This window comes from Polypterus senegalus, chromosome 3, assembly GCF_016835505.1.
Source record: "Polypterus senegalus isolate Bchr_013 chromosome 3, ASM1683550v1, whole genome shotgun sequence".
Taxonomy (NCBI): domain Eukaryota; kingdom Metazoa; phylum Chordata; class Cladistia; order Polypteriformes; family Polypteridae; genus Polypterus; species Polypterus senegalus.
In genome coordinates, this window is record NC_053156.1 from 81,555,664 (window position 1) to 81,578,966 (window position 23,303).

General features: G+C 37.3%; 1 protein-coding gene across 5 annotated transcripts in view; it reads left to right on the forward strand.

Moving 5' to 3' along the window:
- The window catches only part of stx11a (syntaxin 11a), a 53,220-nt gene extending 34,830 nt beyond the window's left edge, over positions 1-18,390 (forward strand). Inside the window, exons 1-2 of one of the 5 annotated variants that reach the window (XM_039747511.1) lie at positions 6,251-6,370; positions 16,722-18,390. In XM_039747511.1, the coding sequence (XP_039603445.1) occupies positions 16,727-17,593 (867 nt within the window). In that variant the 5' untranslated portion in view covers positions 6,251-6,370; positions 16,722-16,726 and the 3' untranslated portion in view covers positions 17,594-18,390. The other 4 variants (XM_039747514.1, XM_039747512.1, XM_039747515.1 and 1 more) reach the window with 4 other exon arrangements.
- Positions 18,391-23,303: the final 4,913 nt, after the last annotated feature.

Here is a 23,303-nt window from a genome sequence, read left to right on the forward strand (position 1 = left end):
ACTCACAGACCAACATTGCAATGATAAGAATAACTGAAATTGTTACTGGGAGCATTTTATACAATATGTTAAAATTAACTAATCATTTATTTTTTTAAACTTGGGAATGACTCTTGTCAAAAGTGGGAGACTTTTATTCTGTTTCCATACATATGACTACGATACTGTCACATTATAAGATCCTTTCTTGAGATACACAGGAATATCTCTTACAAAAGGGTGTGGTTTGAAGTAATTAGTGGAGTCTAAAAATAAGTTTGTTTGTAAAAAACATACATATATTTTAATCTCTTTTTTTTATTTCCTGCATTTTCTTCATAACTGTGGCTCAGAAAAATCAGATATTTCCTTACATCATGTAAGGTTTCTTCCTCTCAAAATTTGCTTCTCTACAGGACTTGTTAGGCAAACACAGCCACCAAATTCTGTCTGTTACACCTTGTGACATTTTTTCTGTTACTTTGTAAAGGCAGCCTATCCTTTCTTCTCCAACATTATTTAAGTGGCCTGCTTATTTGACAAAAGTCATTGAATCTCCTATTTTGGTCAATCAAAGCAATAAATTGTTTTAAAGTTTCTTTTTTTACTTAATATTATTTTGTTCATGTAAGGTGTATAAAAGAAGACAAAAATGAAGAAATCAAGTATAGATATGAAACCATATTATAGAGTACTAGCCAACCCGTAGCGTAGCATACGCCGCATAATTATTTATTGATGTGTGAACACTTCCTGAAAGACACAGTTGTTCAGTGGAGTGTGATTTTAAATGTGCGTTGAGATATCTCTGCAGTCGGAACGTTTTCAAACAAATAGAGCATTGAAAGACCTGCGTGGAATGCGTTTGTTCAGTGGAGTGTGTGTTTAATTGTGCTATGAGATATTTCTGGAGCATGAAAGTTTTTGAGCAAATGTTGCCAGTGTGAAATGCGTTTGTAAATGTTTTTCAGTAAGAGGATAGTGGGAAGGTGACGACGTCACATCAGCCTGGCTGCAGACAGATGTTTGTGTTGAATGGATTTGCACATGGTTGAGGAGATCCATCTCAGCCGTGAAGTCCTTGTTACAAAATGTGCAACTGAAGGTGTGAGTGGAATGAGTTTGTAAGTGCTTCTTGAGAGTGCGAGTTGTTTTGAAGCACTGCTGGCAATGTTCACATTGCATTATTCGTTCAGTGGAGTCAGAAGTGCGCATGCCTCGAGAGCGAGGGTGGACGCGGGAGGAGGGTGAGAGTTGGTGGGTGGGGCTCTGTTGTGCGTTGCCCATGACGCAGGAGGAGGGTTAGAGTGGACGGTTGTGGCTCAGTCGGGCACGTTGGTCGATTATAAATATATATATAGAAAAGCAGCCGGAACCAAAAAGAACAATGAAAAGTCAACGTGGTTCAGAGGTGCATGTGGACTGTAGCACAGACGAAAGTGACTGAGGCTGCGTTTGGTGAGTTGTTGCATGCAGGCACATGAGCAGGCAGTGCACATGCCTCAAGAGCGACAGTGGACGCAGAAGGAGGGTTACAGTTGGTGGGTGGGGCTCTGTCGTGCGTATCCCATGACACAGGAGGAGGGTTAGAGTTGGCGGGCGAGGCTCTGTCGAGCGTATCCCATGGTCTTAGAGTTGGCGGGCGGGGCTCTCTGTCTTGCGTGCCCTTAGTGAATTATATATATAGATTTTGAGTGATAATTTAACACTTAGTTTGATTATGAGTTACCCTGTATTAGACATGCACCTTAGAAAATTGTGGATTTATAACAACATATTAATTATGCACAACCAGAAAAAAAAAAATCAAAACATGGTTTTACCTCAAAATCTGAGCTGCTGTTCATGTATTAAGCTACTAGTTCATTAACTGTAATGTTAAACTGAAAGAGTACTGTATTATAAAAATGTAGGCTTGAAGAAAGATAGTGGCAAAGAAAAAGGAAACACTGCAACTAATTCTGTTTGGTTTTAACATTGTAAATAATGTTAAAAACCCTTCTGTAACAAAAAAAAAAACTGAGATAAATCAGACATTTAAGATTCCTAGCACAAATTTAGAAAATCACAAGGTTTTCACAAAAAAAAGTCATCTTACAGTACAGATACTATTATATAATACAAAATGCTAAACCATTTTAACTTATAAACTGATAGAAAAAAAGGTAGTGTGGTATCCGGCCGGGGCTGGAGCCTGGCCGGGACACCCAGGAGGACCGGAGGAGGGCTTGTGCCTCCTCCAGATCGCGAGGGGGCGTCCGCCCTGGTTATGTTGGGGGCCTCGGGTGATGGGCTTGGAAGCCCAGCCCTGTAGGGACCCGTGGCCACTGCCAGGCAGCGCCCCAGTGCCTGAATATCCCGGGAGCCCAGCAGGAAGTGCTGGGGGGAAGACGACAGAGGACACCCGGATGGCTTCCGGGTGCGCAGCCGGCACTTCCGCCACACTGGGGTGTGGCTACGGAGGAATGCCGGGAAGCAGCTGGAGCCCATCCGGGTTCCTATTTAAGGGGCCACCTCCCTCCAGTCATTGGTGGATGTCGGGTGGAAGAGGACAGAGCTGAAGAGAGGACGGGAGGTGGCCAAGAGAGAGGCACAGAGACTGTGAGGCCTGGATATTTGGGGGAACGGTGCTGGAGGCACTGGGAAGTGCACTGAAACAAATTGTAAATATATTGTAAATAAACAGTGTTTGTGGGTGAACATACGATGTCCGTCTGACTGTGTCCGGGTCCCAGTTCACAGTAGTTACATTTTTAAGTTCCATTTCAGAAACTTAAAAATAATTGCTTGAGTAGTACTAATATTCAGATAAGCATTACTGTATAGTAATAATATTTTTTCAGGTCCTCCTCTTATACAGGTTTTGAATATGTTAATTGTTTGGAGGTTTATTTTAAGACACCTAATTTCACTTTCACTGTTAATCATCCTTTACCCACAAATCAGTAATTGACTGCTATTCCAGATAAGGATGGCTTCAAACCTCATTGCTTTTGCACATCGCTGTATATTACTTTGGTCGTAAAAACAAACCAAAGGACTGAACATGGTCTTTGCTAAAGGTAACATCTAGGAAATGGCAAGCTTTCAAATGGGCATTCCAAGAGAATAGTAGTAAAATAGCATATAAGAGAATATTGGAGTCAGGTGGAGAACTTTCTTTTAAGGTACAAAGAGAATTTACTGCATCTTAACATCAGCAAAACCAAAGAACTGGTTATCAACTTTTGCCACAGCAAAGAACGTCTATGTCCTATCACTATCCAGGGAGTGAATGTAGAGGTGGTGTGCTTCTACAAGTACTTGGGTGTCCATATCAGTAACAGGTAGGGCTAGTTTCAGAACAAAGAGGAGCTATGTAAGAAAGTGCTGGGCATTATCTTTTTCCTTAGTAGGCTGTGTTCTTTTAATATGGGAAGTGACATCCTTCACATCATCTACAACTCTGTGATGAACAGTGCAGTTTTCTATGCTGTGGTGTACTGGGCTGGTAACATCACTTCAGGAGAGACCCTCTGAATCAACATACTATTTAAAAAGGCAAGCTCAGTTATGGGATGCACTCTGGACCCCTGGAGGTGGTAGCAAAGGAGAGAAATAAAACTGTTCCATTATAAGCAATGAGCAATGCTGCACAACATCCCTCTGATACACTGAGTACTGTCAGCCAACATATTTTCTTGACACCAAATATGTGTCAAGAAACACTACTAGGGCTCCTTTATGCTAAAAGCAATACGCTTGCATAATGCCTCATTGTGACTGGGACTGCCAAGTCAGAAATTTTCTTTCTTTTTAAATTGCTTTCTTTTTGGTCATTCTGGTGTTTGTTCAGAACATAGTATGTGTGTATATATATTGTGTATGTATACTGGTATATTTTTATGCATTTATTTATTTAAAGAGCTTCTGTAAAAAAACAAATTTCCCATTGGAGACAAATAAACTCTATATATCTGTCCGTGTATCCATTTATCTAAAACAGGCAGAGGTCTGAACACATTTAATTTAAGGCACAAAAAATTGAAACCAAACCACATAGTCTGAAAAACAATTTAAAAGTTGAAACACTGAAATATAATTAGTTGACAATCTATGCATTAACATTAGTATGTAGTTTGTTTTAAGATTTTTGATTCAAAGATTTAACAGACTGCTGAGTGTGTCACCAATTTTGACAGAATAAGTGTGATGACAATTGAAAATTGTTTTGGATTCTTAAGAGGTAACCTTTAGCTTTCAAAAAAGATAGGGGTATACGGACTTTGTGCACACCCTGTAGATTACAATTCAGGTGACCAGCAAAGGCATCATTGCTACAAACAGTATGGTAGCGATTAGCGACCATCTAAACACTTAAAAAAAAAAAAAAAAAAAGAGGCACCCACAAAAAACAGCAAACAAAATGGCAGTGCAACACAAATGAAAAATTACAACATTAGCACATCCAAAAATATAAAATGATTCACTATGACACCCAACAGCAAATTATTTTTGAAGAACATATTAAGCTTGTGTGCTATCCAATAATTATAATTAGTTTACATGCAGTATTTTGTATTCTTTGAACACATACCTGTTTCTACACTTCTCCTTGTAATTCTTCATGTTGCAACAAACAACCAGCCTTTTTGAAAATATCTTTCTATTGTAAAAACAATTCTAAGACACTTCACAAGTAGAAAGTCAGGGTACAACTGCTTTGGTTTATCTACTGCTACTTAGTATCACAAAGTTAGTCCAAAGTGGGGACCAAATCGGCATCTCTTTAGTTTAAATCTCAATGCTTCAAACCCTAGGCCACACTGCCATCATAATAACGGGTGGGGATCGATCAGAGAGTACTTTCGGTCTTTTGCTTTGTGTGTGTACGTTAAAAAAATTATTTGCAGGTTTTCTTATATTTCAGTATTTTCCTGTTAAATTAGCTATTAAGTATTACTATAATTTATAATTTGGTGTTTACTTTCTTTATACCTTGACTTTTGCTCATTGCAAAAGATCTGTTTAAAGGGTGCTTCATTACCACATCTACCAATTAAAAACTAGTTGTATCATAGACGATACAGAGGAAATTACTGCAGTTTTATAAATTGCGGAGGAGCTAGGGCTTTTCAGTATGTTGAGTACAAAATCTGGAAAGGAAACCAGTCTGTAGCAGGGCATTTTCACTCATCCTGTGCTAGATTAAAGTTCCCAGTTAATCCAACATCCACACATTTGTTTTACTTCATTTTTTATGTTTTCATTTGGCACTGCTTACACTTACAATTTGTCATGCATTATCAATTTTCTTTGATACCTAACAATATTCTGCATGTCACTGGAATTTTCAAATCATTTCAAATAGTGACATTGAAAGGTTGAACAATCTGTTACTGTATTTTGCACACAAGATCAAAACAGCTCATGGAAGTTTTCACAAATGGGATGCAGAACAACCATGCAACTCCTCACGCATCATATGCAGGAAAACACAGGCTAAGACCACTTTTTGAAACAAAACGGAGGTGTTTCCAGTTTGACATATGTACAGTACAATGTACAGAATGGGAATCAATTCTGCAGTGAAATGTCATGGTTTGTTCCAGGAACCCTGAAATAAAGGTGAAATTAATATGTTGTTCAGATTAATAGATCCAGTCTAGACACATTACCTGTCAGTTTCTAAATGCTAGAATTTAGCGTGTACTACAGCCATAATTTAAAAAATGAAATATTATCAGGAAATTAGAAATTTGAATAATTCTTAAAATTGTATTTCCATGTTTTGTTTAATGGATTTTTAACTTAAGCACAAGTAAACTTTATCTAGTAGGAACTCATCTTTGATGTATTTTACACCATATTCAAAGCTAGCCATACAATTTTTTAGCCAAACTATAAGTGATTATAGTGAGAGCAGCCTCTTGTCGGGACATGCAATGTGTAAAGCGTTAGTCGTGAGTACAGATTAAAATGGCTTTCGAAAACAAAAGTGCGTAGGTGCGCGGGTGTCTCCTTTCCCACGGTGTGCTGGGCCGCAGCACCACAAGGTTGGCCCTACAAATACATGGGTTGTCAATCACATTTCTGACCTCTGCGGAAACGCGCTTTTCCGCTTCTTCATCCTAGCCGTAAATGAAGTTATTTTTGTACACATTACATTTTTATCAAGAGAGACCAGTAAGTTGAAATTTAGCTTTAACCCCGCCCCGTGCTTCGTGAGCTCACAAAACTAGACCTACCGGAGTCTCGGCGCTGCTGACTCCGCCTCTGGCCAAACTGTCTACAAAGTTCGAGCAGATCTGCTAGAAGAGTAGAAAGAGAGGAGATGTGTTAGTAATTAAGTGCTAAGGTAGTGCTCACGGTAAACAGCTGGTGTGTGTGTACGCGCATGCCATGTACTAAGGTATAGTATTTGAGGTGAAGACTGCGCCGGTTTTTTTTTTTTTCTTCAGGTTTCTTTCTCGCATTATTGTAACAAGGAATAGCAGAGTTTTTAAACCCGTCAAATCCACGTTGGAGTCGATCAATAAAGCATCGGGTGAAAGGTAGGAACGACCCCGGGTTAGGGTGCCAGTCCATCACATAGCCCACGCACGTACAACACACACCCACACGGGCCAATTTGGAATCGCCGTTTAAACTAACCTGAACGTCTTTGGGAATGTTGGAGGAAACTCCACTCGTACACGGAGAGAACGTGCGAACTCGTTACGTACGATGCAGTTGGTGGGGATGGAGATCAATGAGAACGTTAAATAATCTTGTTGGGTTACTTTTTATGTGCCCAAATCTGAGGAATACTTTATTTATATTAATTAGCGTGACTCGTTCCGTGTTTTGCAGAATATTATAAGAAAAACCTTGTGCACTGCTTAATACAATTACATTTACACCCTTGAAAACCGTTTAAACCTCAGTCACACATTCATAGTATATTTGGAGTCAGAATTTAGTCCAGACGATCCCTGCTGGGGGTAGATTTCTCCTACTTAGGAGGTAAATTTGCTTTAAAAAGCTGAAGTTTAAAAGATTTTGGATAGTTCCCAAAGGAACACACGAGACTTTCAGCAACTGCGCCAAGAATGTCCAAGAAGAAGCATCTCACTGATTGATGTGTTGTCATTGACTCACTGCATTTTGTTCTGGTATACAAGCATGTGCTTATTATTAGCCGTTTTTAAATAAACGAAATGGCATTATTGCAGTTTGCGCCATTGTTATTTAGAAGTTAAAATAATGTTTAAAAACAACATCTTATTATGTACCCGTTTTCAATCAATTTATTATGGTAGAAGTATATATAAACTTCCTTTTGAAAACTTGCCACTGGGTAAAAGGGGCAAAAAAGGTTAGGAATCCTTCATTTAGGATGACATACAAGCTATTAATCCACATAGACACAAGTAGAACATTTATGCCTTGTACCTTGCAGGCATTTAAAACCAAATCCCTGAAGTTATCAGTGTTATACGCTCTCCCATCCAGTTTCTTAAACAGCTTTTTACTCAAAAGTAATTGTAGACATCTGTAGCACATCCAAAGAGCAGCAGAAACCAACAATAGATGACAAGCTGGGCTATTACAGGGTACACTCAGTGACAGTGAGCCAATTTAATATTGCCAGGTTACCCGCATATGTTTAGAATGTGTGAAGACAAAATTCCCAGAAAATATCCATAGAACAGCTGGGATTTAAATTTTCTGAAAACTGCTGGTTGGTCAGTATTCAGATCTGGGCTACTGGAGCAACACTAACCACTGCTAAAGTAAATCTGTACACATTGTTTTAAAATGATTCATTTAAATATGCTTTTTTCATTACATTGTTAACTGAATGTTGCTACAAAAATATGCCATGGAGCATTGGAAGAAGGGTTTCCTGGGAGTTAATAGTAATACTCAACTTTAATTAATGTATGATCACTATTTGACCTTAAAGTAGAATTTACCACCATTCAGAGCATGAATACATGTACTGTATTTCTCCTGTAATATTAGTTCAGAGGTGTCATGCATGTAAACACACAAATGAAAATGTAAAAAGTTTAATACATGCATTTAGTACAATTATCCAAGTTTCTCTCAAGCAGTCTGCTCATGTTTCCTAAAATATTTAGTTGCTATTTTAACTTGGCATTTTGAATTTGCAGTCAGTCATATGAACTCAATTGATTATGTTAATTTTTTTTTAGTTGAGTTTATTTTTTAGCTGGGGGATAATAATTACTGATGTGATTTTTGTGTTATTTGATATATTTCACCAAATCATATTTACCTAATGATGTTATTGCAAAAGTAAATATTTAATAAATGTCATACATAAATAAGGTTCTTAGAGTGATTTAGGAGAACAATTTTTATGTCAAATTAAAGTGTGCACTTTCATTTAGGTTTATATTTTCTGTTCCCTGTAAAGCAATTTGCATTTGTGGATCCCACATCAAGGAATGATTCTCTGTATTTGTGAATTACAAAAGTTATGAATTTATAGCAGACTGTTTCTGTCTACTGTAATTAGTGTTTCTGCTAGTAATTCCTAAACTTCCATATGTCAAATAAGTGTTCTGTTACTGTTTTTTTTAGGTTCTAGCATAATAAATATTGTTTTTCTCTTGATCACAGCACAGTAGTGAATAAAGGTTTGATCTTTTATATGTTGTGTTAGCTAGTGGATGATGAGCATTGTTGATTGTTAAATTCAAAGTGTTATGCTTACCAACATATATAAACAGTTTAAAATAAAATATTTGAGCTATGTGTGCTTTGATTTATGGTACATGTCTAGCATGTACAATATTGGTGAAAGCTTGGTACACCTGCATTTGACAGATAAAAGGGTATGTTACACATACACACACACACATACATATATGTATATATATATACAGTATCTGTATATACATGGTGTGATCAAAATATTCTGAGGCTAATGCTAACCTATTAGGAGAAGTGTCAGCAAAACCACAAACATTTTTTCAACATGCTCCCAGTGAATACTTGTACATTTGCCATACACCAATTGGATCTACAACAACAACAACAACATTTATTTATATAGCACATTTTCATACAAACAGTAGCTCAAAGTGCTTTACATATTAAAGAATAGAAAAATGAAAGACATAATTATAAAAAATAAATCAACATTAACATCGAATAAGAGTAAGGTTCAATGGCCAGGGGACAGAAAAACAAAAACTCCAGACGGCTGGAGAAAAATAAAATCTGTAGGGATTCCAGACCATGATACCGCCCAGTCCCCTCTGGGCATTCTACCTAACATAAATGAAACAGTCCTCTTTGGCTTTAGGATTCTCACGGAAGGGCTTGATGATGATGATGGTCACGTAGACTTCTTCCTTTTAATCCGTCCATCATTGTTGGAGCATCATGAAGCTTTGAGTAGGTGGAGGTGGCGCAGGCCACCACCACAAAGAAACCGGAAAAAGAAACAGAAAAGAGAGTAGGGGTCAGTACCGATTTTAGAGCCACCATGAATAGTTGTTATGATGAATTGAACATACAGAGTATCAGGATTAAGTTAAATTACGATTAAAATGAAGTTATAAAAGGCCATGTTAAAGTAATGTGTTTTCAGCAGTGTTTTAAAGTGCTCTACTGTATCAGCCTGGCGAATTCCTATTGGCAGGCTATTCCAGATTTTAGGTGCATAACAGCAGAAGGCCGCCTCACCACTTCTTTTAAGTTTTGTTCTTGGAATTCTAAGGAGACACTCATTTGAGGATCTGAGGTTACGATTTGGAATATAAGGTGTCAGACATTCCGATATATAAGATGGGGCTAGATTATTTAAGGCTTTATAAACCATAAGCAGAATTTTAAAGTCAATCCTGAATGACACAGGTAACCAGTGTAGTGACATCAAAACTGGAGTAATATGTTCTGATTTTCTTTTCCTAGTTAGGATTCTAGCAGCTGCATTCTGCACTAGTTGCAAACGATTTATATCTTTTTTGGGTAGTCCTGAGAGGAGTGCGTTACAGTAATCTAGTCGACTGAAAACAAACGCGTGAACTAATTTCTCAGCATCTTTCAGTGATAAAGAGGTCTAACTTTACTTATGTTTCTTAAGTGAAAAATGCTGTCCTAATGATCTGATTAATATGTGATTTAAAATTCAGATTACAGTCAACAATCACCCCTAAGCTTTTTACCTCCGTCTTGACTTTTAATCCTAATGTATCCAGTTTATTTCTAATAGCCTCATTGTATCCATTATTGCTGATCACTAAAATTTCAGTTTTCTCTTTATTTAACTTGAGAAAATTACTATTCATCCATTCTGAGATACTAGTCAGACATTGTGTTAGTGAATCAATAGAATCGGGTCATCAGGTGCTATTGATAAGTACAGCTGTGTGTCATCAGCATAGCTGTGGTAGCTCACGTTGTGCCCTGAGATAATCTGACCTAACGGAAGCATGTAGATTGAGAATAACAGCGACCCAGGATAGAGCCTTGTGGAACACCATATTGGATATCATGTGTCTTCGAGTTGTAATTCCCACAACTAACAAAATATTTTCTCCCTGTCAGGTAGGATTCAAACCAATTTAAGACACTGCCAGAGAGGCCCACCCATTGACTAAGGCGATTTCTAAGAATGTTGTGATCAATGGTGTCAAATGCAGCACTCAGATCTAAGAGGATGAGAACAGATAAATGGCCTCTGTCTGCATTTACCCGCAAGTCATTTACTACTTTAACGAGTGCAGTTTCTGTGCTGTGATTTGTTCTAAAACCTGACTGAAATTTATCAAGAATAGCATGTTTATTTAGGTGGTCATTTAACTGCATAATGACTGCCTTCTCTAGAACTTTACTTAAGAAGGGCAAGTTAGAGATGGGTCTAAAATTTTCAAGAGCTGAGGGGTCAAGATTATGTTTCTTAAGTAGGGGTTTAACTACAGCAGTCTTAAGACAGTCTGGGAAGACCCCAGTATCTAGTGACGAATTTACTATGTCAAGAACATTATCAATTAGCACGCCTGATACTTCTTTGAAAAACCTTGTTGGTATCAGGTCAAGGACGCAGGTGGAGGGTTTTAATTGAGATATTATTTTTTGTAAATCAGGTAAATCTATCCTAGTGAAAGAGTTTAATTTGTTTATAACAGGATGTTGGGGTTTAGGGGGATCCTTAGTGTTGGGGAGATATACTATGTTATTTCTAATATCATTAATTTTTTGATTGAAGAATACAGCGACAGCTTTTACAACTTTTACATAAGTTAACTAACTTCAAAATACGTATTAGTAAAACAATGACAAAACATTGTCATTTGCTTGTAGAGTGATTCTTCTCTAGCTGACTTGGCATCTTCATCATCTGCGTAGGATAGCCCTTCAGATTGGGAAACTGGTTGCAGTCATACAAGGCCAGGTTTTTACAGTAAGCAGAGCAGCCTTTACAATCCATTCTGTGTGAATGAGGATATTGTTGTGAAAGGAGATGATCAAAAGATTTCCTTGCCACTTTTCCTTATTGTCTATAGGACACTCTAAAGTAAACCGGTATAATAACATCAAATTATGTGGGCCTTTTGAGAGAAAGATGTGATCTTGCCAGTGCTGACTTGGGCCTTAAATTTCATTTTTGCTACATAATCTTTGTGATTCCATAGTTTTAAGTTGTTGTTCAAACTCAGCAACAGCTTCTTCCATGGATATAAAATGTTTCTTAAATTTCTCCGAGTCCAAATTCATATGCTTCTAATTGGAGCGCTGGATGTAATGATACATCATTTCAGCAGTCAGTATTCTAAGCACCCGTATTCGATTTTCTTCTGTTTATGGTGTCAATTGAATGAATTGCCAGATATTGAGACAACCACAGGAGTCTGTGGCCCATCTCTTGGCTGTGGCATTTGAAGGTGACTGAATGAATTGCTGACAGTGTATCGTGATTCCATGAGAGTTCATTTTACAGCTTTCAGTCATAAACAAGAAACATGCATTATAAACCACAAATACAAGAAGTACTTGCAATTCCGGTATTTCATACACATGCTGATCTTTGGGCACCAATAAAATCTGCACCCTTTCAGGTTCAGACATGTGGGCATTTGTGCATCTCCTGATTATCTGGAGTCTCATAGTCTGTTCTGTTGTGGTCTGAGGAAATGTAACCACTTTCAAACCAGCTTCATTTGTTTCAGAATGGCTATGAACATCACCCTATGCATGCAGATGGCACTCTGCATATAGTCCAGCACAACTGTGTTATTTTTTTGTTTTAATTGAAATTTACTACCCGTTCCCTACAGTTTACAACAGTGTTTATGCTATTATGGATCTTAGCTTAAATGTAGCCACATCATAACAATTGTGTTCATATCATAAATTGATCCACATCCATCCTCAGTAGAACTTAATAGCTTTGCACATGAAAAATTGTAGATGTAATGCAGTCGTGTCCAGGAGTGCTGCAGTGTTGGGGTCAAAATATTTAGAAAGTAAAACACTTTTACATAAGTTAACTAACTTCAAAATACGTATTAATAAAACAATAACAAAAAAATCCTGTTCTGTATTTGGCTGCTATCAATAATATTTGATTGTGATCCAGTTTTGTGAGGTGCCATATTTTTGGCTAGGAAAAAAGAGCTGTTGCATCTGATTGGATGGAATGTATTAACCTGAAACTTTTAGGTTAGGTGCACTTTAGACATGCTGTCTGTACAACTGCCTTATTTCTGTCTGACATCTACAGTAGTTGAACACTCTACATGGACACTGCAAAAAAACTGTAATAAAATTGAACACCCTAATTAAAACATTAAGCCCAGAGGTTTTAGTGACAGAAAATCTTTAATCCTGACTGTCATGGAGACAATGACCTCTTAATAACCTCTTGGGCACAGCCATCAGTAGTGTGTCTGTTTGCGGAGAGAGTGTCAACCTTGTTGAGAGGCTTACTTACCTTGGCAGTGACATTCATGTCTCTGGTGACTCTTCCTATGAAGTCAGTAGATGGATTGGAAGAGCATGGGGGGTCATGATGTCGCTGGAAAGGGGTGTGTGGCGCGCCTGATGTCTATGCAAAAGGATGAAGGTCTAAGTCTTTAGAGTCCTGGTGCTTCCTGTTTTGCTATATGGTTGCGAGACACGGCCGTTATCCAGTGACCTGTGAAGAAGACTGGACTCTTTTGGTACTGTGTCTCTCCGGAAAATCCTTGGGTACCGTTGGTTTGACTTTGTGTCGAATGAGGCACATTACTTGCATTGTGAGGGAGCGTCAGTTACGACACTACGGCCATGTGGCGCATTTACCCGAGGGTGAACCAGCTTGTAAGATCCTCATTGTTGGGGACCCTGGTGGCTGGACCAGGCCAAGAGGTCACCCACGTAATACCTGGCTGTGGCAGATAGAGGGTCATTTCCGGAGGGTGGGCCTGGACCGCGTGTCTGCCTGGGGGGTTGCCAACCGGGATTCCGAGTTGTTTTGTCGTGTAGTGGGTGTGGCAACGCACTGTACCAGTGTATGCACCCCGACTTGACTTGTCATGGAGAGTTTAGGTAGAAATAAATATACTGTAGATGAGTTATCTTCACAGTTATGATCTTTGCAATTTTAACTTCACAAAAGCAGGTGTTTTCCTCTGTTTTGGTGTTCACTTAAGTCAATTTTGAAAAATGTAATGTAAAAACAATCCTATAACACAAAGGTATAATTCATAACATTCTCCAATCTATTTAACCTAGTATGAGGTAATATGGTACTGGAACATATTCCAGCAGCTTCAGGCATAAGGTAGGGACGTGCCCTGGACAGATGTCCAGCCTGTCACCAACTTCACTCATGCATACACCAAAATGGGGCCACTTTAGAGTCGTTAGTTTAATTTACACACGTCTTCGAGGATGTGGGAGGGAAACTCGCACAAATAGAGAGAACATGGAAATTCTGCACAGATGATGACTGGATATGACTTCATCATATATTAAGTTATGATACTGATGCATAGTAAAATGTGTACACCTTTGCTAAAAACCTGTATGAAGACTATTATTTTATTTATATGGGTGAAAAGTGAAAGTTGCTGAGAAAAAAAAAAAAGACTTCCGGCACTGAATTGTGCTAAATCACACTAACTCCTCTAAGCCCTTTTCACTTTCAAAGTTAACAGGAAGTTGTTTTTTTTTTTTTTTGTTTTTAGTTTTAATAATTTACCTAATATAGAGTTTAATAACTCCTACAATATTAATCAAGAAATGCCTGTAGAGAAAATGGAAACCCAAGTAAAAAATTTTAGCTTGAGTTGTGCTAGCGTTCTGACAAAGAGTACAGTTATTTTAAAGTCAGATCATCATAGAACTGCATTTAATGATAACAAATGTATTTATTTATAAACACCACACATCCTCTAACCAGCTAATAGCACGGTGTGTTATAGCTTTATAAACATGAATGAAATGTAAAACAAGTGTTAAAATAAAAGAAACCCCTTTGATTTAAATATCAAAATTATGTGTGTATATGCATATATTTCCTAACATATTAAGTTTGTAATTTGGTTTAAAAATAGTAATAATTAAACTGAAAGTATTAATATATACCGTGTATTAACCTAAGACTAGCTGGCAACAGAGAAGAGAATGGCAAAATTCCAGTCTACAGGCTTTATTAACCTGTTGATGGCACTCCAACAATGCACTGTGGCACAAGCAAACATTGATGACCAGAAAAATACAAAGAATGTGAAAGACTGGGCCTGTCATTGGTGGTGATCTGGTGACTCGTGTTCCAATGCCAGAGGGGTATATCCTGATCAGAAAGACAGCAGCTGTATTCACTACCATTAGTTGTTTAGAAGTTAAGAAGAACTGTCAAGAATATTTTCATAGAAACTTTAAAGTAACATTGATTTTTTTCAGCAGCTCAAGTAAATGTTTGTTTAGATTAAACAGAAGACTCTCTGTTTGAGTGTAATGCTGAGACCAGTGGGACTCCTTAAATTTAGGCAGGCCTTTGGTTATATGATGCAAGTCTTATCTTTGGAAATTTAAACAGGTCTTCATCTTAAGAGCTCTGTATTATATAGAGAGTGAGGTGGGGATTTGGCCATTTATGGTTTTATTAGTCAAATGATGAATATTCAAATTATTTCTAAACAGAATTAGGCTAGTAATTAGTTTGGCCTTGGTTCTAGTTATGATTCTTACTACCATGTTTTAATTGAGGTTAGAGTAGCAATTGAACAGTTCTACAGTAAATCATTTTAATGGTTCATTCTGTTTGAAGTAACTTCTCTATATATGATTTGCTAAGCCATTTAATTTTTTTTTATATATCTAAGATTGAAATAGAAGCTCTGACAGTGTAGAAAACCAAAAGTTTTGTGTTTTATTTCTGAATTTAAAGGAGAGTAAGTCTCACTTTTAAAATTATTATTCTCACGGTAAAATTTAATTAGTGATGTAGTTGAAGGAGGATCCTCCAGTTCTGTTGATAAATATATCCAAGCATCAGCAACAAATCAAACCCAATATTTTTTTTCTGAATGAAGCATCCTAATAGCATAAATATTTTTTTCACGGCAAGAGATGAATATGGACAGCATATTTAGCTGCAGATAGGTAGTACTGTCATAAAACCTTGCCATGTACTGTACAGTATGAATATGAATAATATTTTGATAACTATGAAGTAAACAAGCTAAGAAAATGGCCAGTGTGTCCCTCCCACCCCTTTTGTTGTAGACTTTAGTGAGAGAGCATGAGTGGCCAGTGGACCTTGTTCTCCACAACTGTTACTGTGTCTGACTTTGTCTATAAATTTGAGTTATAACTGACCATGGACCGCACAAATGTTTGTTTTCTCAAGGTATGACTAGAGTTGTTGTTTTGAGTTGTTGTAGTTCTTGTTGTTTTTCAGGTAGCCATGTCTCAATGACAGTATTAATAGACATACTTTTTTAGGATCCATTTATATTCATCAGTTTGAAATTGCTTCCTCTACTGTGCATTCAAAATAATCTGTATTATGTTTATAGGCTTATCGGACATTATTGTCATGCAAGCATCATAATAATAATGCTTATGTTTTATAATGAAAAAGTTCAGCATAGAGCAACTAGGCTGATTCCAGGACTGCAGGGTTTTAGTTATGAAGAAAGGTTGAAGGAGTTGAACCTTTATAGTTTAAGCAAATAGAGATTAAGAAGTGACTGGACTGAAGTCTTTAAATTTGTAAAAGGAATTCGTACAGGGGTTCATGCCTTGAATGAGTTGAACAAGAACACAGCTGGAAACTTTAAGTATAAATTTCACACAAAAATTAGCAAGTATGTCTTCACACAGAACATTGCCACATAGAATAAGTTACCAATTAGTGTGGTGGAGAGTAGGACTTTAGGCAACTTCAAAACTAGACTTGATGTTATTTTGGAGGAATTAAGTGGATAAGACTGGCAAGCATTTTTAGGGTGAATGGCCTGTTCTTGTCAAAAAAGTCCAGTGTTCTAATGTGTACAGAATACAGTGCGTAGGTTTTGTAATTTGTATTGTACCTGAACATTTGATATTATGCTCTGAGCCTAAACTCCGAGAAGAGCACTTTTCAAAAATAAATGAAATTTATTTTGAAATAAATGTAACAAATAGTCAAAATTAAGAAATGAATATGCTGTGCTTCACTACAGTTTTACCCTAATGTTAATACTAGTGTGTGTGTGTTTATCTGCTCCTGTTTTTTTGTCATGCATACTATTGTATCTTATTTCTCCCTGCAGGAAAAATGAAAGATCGACTTGGTGATCTTCAGAATTTCTGTGATAATTCTACTGATAAACTAACTAATGATGAAACAGACAATGGGGAACTGGTTCAGGAAGCCATCTTGTTTGATGAGGATCATATCATGGATGTTTTGTTCAAAGAAGTTCATTCCTTGCGTCGAGAAAATGATCTCCTTAAAATGGAGGTTAAGAGGCTTGGGAAACAAAACACTCGTTTCCTTACCTCCATGCGCCGTATCAGTAGCATCAAGAGAGATTCCAACAGTATTGCCCGTGATATCAAGACCAGGGGTGAGGGAGTCTACAAACGGCTACAAAAGATGGAGGCTTCCAGTAAAGAGATTGAAGAAAAATATGGCGTCAATTCTGCACTAGCTCGTATTGTACGGGCACAGCTTGTATCTCTGACAAATGGATTTCGTGATGCCATGTTTGAATATAATGAAGCAGAGATGAGTCAGCGGGAGAACTGCAAAATCAGAATTCAGCGTCAGTTGGAAATCATGGGAAAAGATGTCTCTGGAGATCAGCTTGAGGATATGATTGAAAAAGGGAAGTGGGATGTTTTCTCTGAAAACCTTCTGACAGATGGAAAGGCAGCTCGCTCTGCCCTCAACGAAATTGAGAACAGACATAAGGAGTTACTGGACCTTGAGAGTCGCATCCGCGACGTTCATGACTTGTTCTTTCAAATGGCGTTGCTGGTGGAGGAGCAAGGAAGCATGCTTAACAATATTGAAATGAATGTTCAACGTACTGAGGACTATCTTGGTGAGGCCATGACTCACATCAAGAAAGCTGTGGAATACAAAAAAAAGAACCCCTGCCGACAGCTGTTTTGCTGCTGTTTTCCTTGTTGCAGATAACCAGACATTTTGGTGATCACTGTTTTTGTTTTGTGTTTTTAGCCATCACTATAGGTGACTAATCCCACCATGAAAGTTGTGATTTGTTTCAAAGTGCTTAAAAGTTGAGACATGCAAGTTTTCCTCTGTATGCAGATGGCTGTGGCAATAGTGTTTGCTGTAAGAGATGACAAAAGGAAGTATGCAGCGGTGATAATATATAAAAGCAAAACAGTAAAGCAAGCAATCATCAGGCATATTACTGATTTTGTTTTGGTTTCATATTGGTGCCGTGTCAAAAGAAGAAATGTGTCTCGGGGCAAAATGCAAAATCTAGCATTTTGTTAGTATTATATGCTGCCTTCAGCTGTAAACAAGTGGGCTACATTTCATTCTGGGGGTTCTCGGATTTTCTTTATACACTGAACTGTCACAACATAAGTTGTTTTTGCTCACATCATAAGATTTTAATTTTCACTTTTAAATCTTCTCAAATTCAAACCCAGAGCCCTGTCAGATTGACAGTTAATCTGCTTATATTGAAACATTTTCTTCTAGGCCAATATTCTCCAAGAATTATCATTATTAAAAGCTGAGCTGAGAATGACAGAATGGAAATTAAAAGATTTTGATTGAAAGGGTAGTTTTTAAAAAATATTTGCAAGAACAAGTGTTTCTATATTTTAATACTTATAAATAAGTGCTGTAAAAATGTGTATGACTGTTTTGGTACCGTGGTGTGTTCTTTGTGTGCGATATTTAAAAAAAGGTTTACATGTGATAATCAAACATTTAATAAAAGAAGAAAAGCTATTTAAGTATTTGTTGTTTTTTCTTTAATGTCAAGTTTAAGCAGAAGTGTTAATAGAAAAAGTTATGAGAAAGAGGCACCACCACAAAACTGTAATCGGTACAAAATGCAGATTAACCAAAAACGGAGCACAACTACATCTACATAAATGAGGAATTATCTCAGTTATCTGAATGTAACGCATAAGTTTTCATTAATGAACACCATAGTATTATAAATGAACCTGCATAATATTAACTTCATTGTGGCGTTTATGGTGTTTTAGAGAATATCAATAAATTACTGTACATCAGTTACGCAACAATGGATTTGTATGTCTGTGAAAGCACAAACTGCTTCAGTGATAGTGGCACACAGTTTTAGTCATTCTTTTGGCCGTTTGACAGATTAGATTGACAAGGCCCAGTATCAGATTTCACTATTTCAAGTAAGATGTTCCTTATTAAGTCTTTTTTATAGTAAACAGGAAGCTCCACTTACAAAGGAGTATTTGTATTTCATTTATAAGTATGCATTAAAAAATATCAGCCAACATCTAAATTCCCTTGTTTGAAAATGTAAGTACCTGGGCCCCCTTTTGATGTTAGTCAAGACAGTATGTAAAATTAGGAGCACTACAGCTTCTGCAAATAATTACTGGATCATCTGGAAGTATGTATAACAAAACTTTTAAGTTTTAATATAAGTAAATTATTTTTAACTAGCTCGGTGTATATCTCAGATCTTAGTCTCAAAGATTTTTAGAAGCCATGTACAGGTAAAGAAGGCACAAAATTCAAGACAGTTTGCAGTCCACCTAAAGTGGCTTTCCTGGCAAATATGTCCTGTGATTTTAAGGCTATAAAAAGTCTCTGTGAATTCCTACCTTAATGGCTTATGTCAAACTTCATGGATTTATCATCCGGAAATATTTTAATGGATGGAAAAGCTGCCAAATTTAAAACAGTGTTGTAAGGTTAGATTTTTGGCAAAGCTGCACAGTGAAAAGGATCTAGAACAATGTCAACTTAAAATGAGATGAAAGTGGAGTTGTTGGTCAAAGTGACATATTCATGGAAATTAGCTAGTATCTTTGAATCTTGGAATCTTTTAGCAGGTATTAAATATGGTGGGCTGGGGTTTTAGGAGTTTTACTTTAGTGACCCAGTAAGTGAATCTTTATTATTGAGTCTGCCATGAATTTCACACCATAACAGAGTATACTAGAGAAAAATGTGACTTCATCTTTCTGAAAGACAAAGTTCAAGCAAAGGTGGGTCATGCAGCATTACAGTGATGATAAAGCACACAAGTCTTTGAACAAATTGTTTAAAAAAAAAAAAAAGTTTATAACTTTGAAATGACCTAAACCTAGTCCAAAAGTCCTAAAGAGGTCTGTATATAAAAATGCTTTTGCAATGCCAGATTCTATTAACTGGTCCTTCTGCAACTTACTGAATGGAGGGTGTGCTTCATTTTTTACTTACAGGATTTTACCACTGATAGTTATGTTCCTAAAAATTATAAATTAAATCTTTGCTTGTTTTTGTTTGCACCCTTCTCCATCATAACCTATCGTCAATAGGAGAGGAGCAAAAGCTTTAGATTCTAAATGTTTTAAGGTCCCCGATACTGAAACTATTGGTGCCTTGATGATGGGTGTGTATCTGTGTGTCACTGTTTCTTGAGCATGATCTACAGCAAAAACAGCTGGACAGAAAAAATACCAAACTCGAAAGTTAAGCCTGTTAGTAGATGACAATGTGCTGATTAGTTTTTGACCCAAATCGTACAAGAGAAAGAGGCACTCCAGAGGAATCCTCAAATACCATAATTTTGCAATTAATTTTGAATTCTTCTCATCAGTTGCTATCATAATGACCTATTTTATGATCAGAAAGATCAGAATCAGAGTGGTAAATAATTTCTGAAATGGTATTGAATAATTTGGGTACCTTGGTTACTAGAGCGAAAAAGCCTACTGACGGTTACATCCAAATTTTTTTTTTCCCCTTAAACAATGTAAATTTCATGTACTATTAAAATTTGTTGCGGTCTATACCTGAGGTAACATCTGTTTTTTTGTTAAAAATCTGCTGGTGATTTCTTTAACAAGACCCACTTTCTGTAATCAAAACTGATTGCGCTTTAGTAAGGAAGAAAATATGCAATTAGTTAAGCAAAGGGATAGATGGGTGCATTTTTAATACTACCTTGCAGTGCTGTGTGTTGTCACCAAAATGCTTGAGATCTGTCAGTTTGATCTGTGATCTGTACCTTTTGCATCAGTTTTAAGTTTCTTTATATACAGTGGTGTGAAAAACTATTTGTCCCCTTCCTGATTTCTTATTCTTTTGCATGTTTGTCACACAAAATGTTTCTGATCATCAAACACATTTAACCATTAGTCAAATATAACACAAGTAAACACAGAATGCAGTTTTTAAATGATGGTTTTTATTATTTAGGGAGAAAAAAAATCCAAACCTACATGGCCCTGTGTGAAAAAGTAATTGCCCCTTGTTAAAAAAATAACCTAACTGTGGTGTATCACACCTGAGTTCAATTTCCGTAGCCACCCCCAGGCCTGATTACTGCCACACCTGTTGCAATCAAGAAATCACTTAAATAGGAGCTGCCTGACACAGAGAAGTAGACCAAAAGCACCTCAAAAGCTAGACATCATGCCAAGATCCAAAGAAATTCAGGAACAAATGAGAACAGAAGTAATTGAGATCTATCAGTCTGGTAAAGGTTATAAAGCCATTTCTAAAGCTTTGGGACTCCAGCGAACCACAATTTAGAGCAATTATCCACAAATGGCAAAAACATGGAACAGTGGTGAACCATTCCAGGATTGGCCGGCCGACCAAAATTACCCCAAGAGTGCAGAGACGACTCATCCGAGAGGTCACAAAAGACCCCAGGACAACGTCTAAAGAACTGCAGGCCTCACTTGCCTCAATTAAGGTCAGTGTTCACGACTCCACCATAAGAAAGAGACTTGGCAAAACGGCCTGCATGGCAGATTTCCAAGACGCAAAACCACTGTTAAGCAAAAAGAACATTAGGGCTCGTCTCAATTTTGCTAAGAAACATCTCAATGATTGCCAAGACTTTTGGGAAAATACCTTGTGGACTGATGAGACAAAAGTTGAACTTTTTGGAAGGCAAATGTCCCGTTACATCTGGCGTAAAAGGAACACAGCATTTCAGAAAAAGAACATCATACCAACAGTAAAATATGGTGGTGGTAGTGTGATGGTCTGGGGTTGTTTTGCTGCTTCAGGACCTGGAAGGCTTGCTGTGATAGATGGAACCATGAATTCTACTGTCTAACAAAAAATCCTGAAGGAGAATGTCCGCCCATCTGTTCGTCAACTCAAGCTGAAGCGATCTTGGGTGCTGCAACAGGACAATGACCCAAAACACACCAGCAAATCCACCTCTGAATGGCTGAAGATAAACAAAATGAAGACTTTGGAGTGGCCTAGTCAAGGTCCTGACCTAAATCCAATTGAGATGCTATGGCATGACCTTAAAAAGGCGGTTCATGCTAGAAAACCCTCAAATAAAGCTGAATTACAACAATTCTGCAAAGATGAGTGGGCCAAAATTCCCCCAGAGCGCTGTAAAAGACTCATTGCAAGTTATCGCAAACGCTTGATTGCAGTTATTGCTGCTAAGGGTGGCCCAACCAGTTATTAGGTTCAGGGGGCAATTACTTTTTCACACAGGGCCATGTAGGTTTGGATTTTTTTTTCTCCCTAAATAATAAAAACCATCATTTAAAAACTGCATTCTGTGTTTACTTGTGTTATATTTGACTAATGGTTAAATGTGTTTGATGATCAGAAACATTTTGTGTGACAAACATGCAAAAGAATAAGAAATCAGGAAGGGGCAAATAGTTGTACACTGTTATAGTAACCAAAACCATATTTAAAAAAAAAAAATGAGGGTTGTAAGTTGAAAATAGTAAAGGACACCTTACTGCATTAAAAAGTAATAGCATTTAAATTTTAACAGGTTAAAAATGTATCTGATGCATATCCTATAATCTTATAGTGGATTGGTTGACTATACACTGTGTGCACAATTATTAGGCAAGTGAGTATTTTGACCATATCATCATTTTTATGCGTATATTCCAACTCCAAGCTGTATTAACTTGAATGCTTATTGGATTTAAGCACGTCAGGTGATGTGTATTTGTGTAATGAGGGAGGGTGTGGCCTAAGGAGATCAACACCCTATATCAAGGTGTGCAGAATTATTAGGCAGCTAGTTTTCCTCAGGCAAAATGGGTCAAAAAAGAGATTTAACTGACTCTGAAAAGTCAAAAATTGTAAAAAGTCTTTCAGAGGGATGCAGCACTTTTGGAATTGCTAAGATATTGGTGTGTGATCACAGAACCATCAAACATTTTGTTGCAAATAGTCAACAGGGTCGCAAGAAACGTGTTGAGAACAAAAGACGCAAATTAGCTGCCAAAGATTTGAGAAGAATCAAACGTGAAGCTACCAGGAACGCATTATCGTCCAGTACTTTCATATTCCAGAGCTGCAACCTACCTGGAGTGCCCAGAAGTACAAGGTGTTCAGTGCTCAAAGACATGGCCAAGGTAAGGAGGGCTGAAACCCAACCACCACTGAACAAGAAACATAAGTTGAAACGTCAAAACTGGGTCAAGAAATATCTGAAGACAGATTTTTTTCAAAGGTTTTATGGACCGATGAGATGAGAGTGACTCTTGATGGACCAGATGGATGGACCTGTGGAGCAGTAATGGGCACAGAGCTCCACTCCAACGTGGAGGTGGGGTACTGGTATGAGCTGGTATTTTTAAAGATGAGCTAGTTGACCTACTGCCAGTTTTTCGAAGACACTTTCTTCAAACAGTGATACAGGAAAAAGACCATGATTTTTATGCAGGCCAAT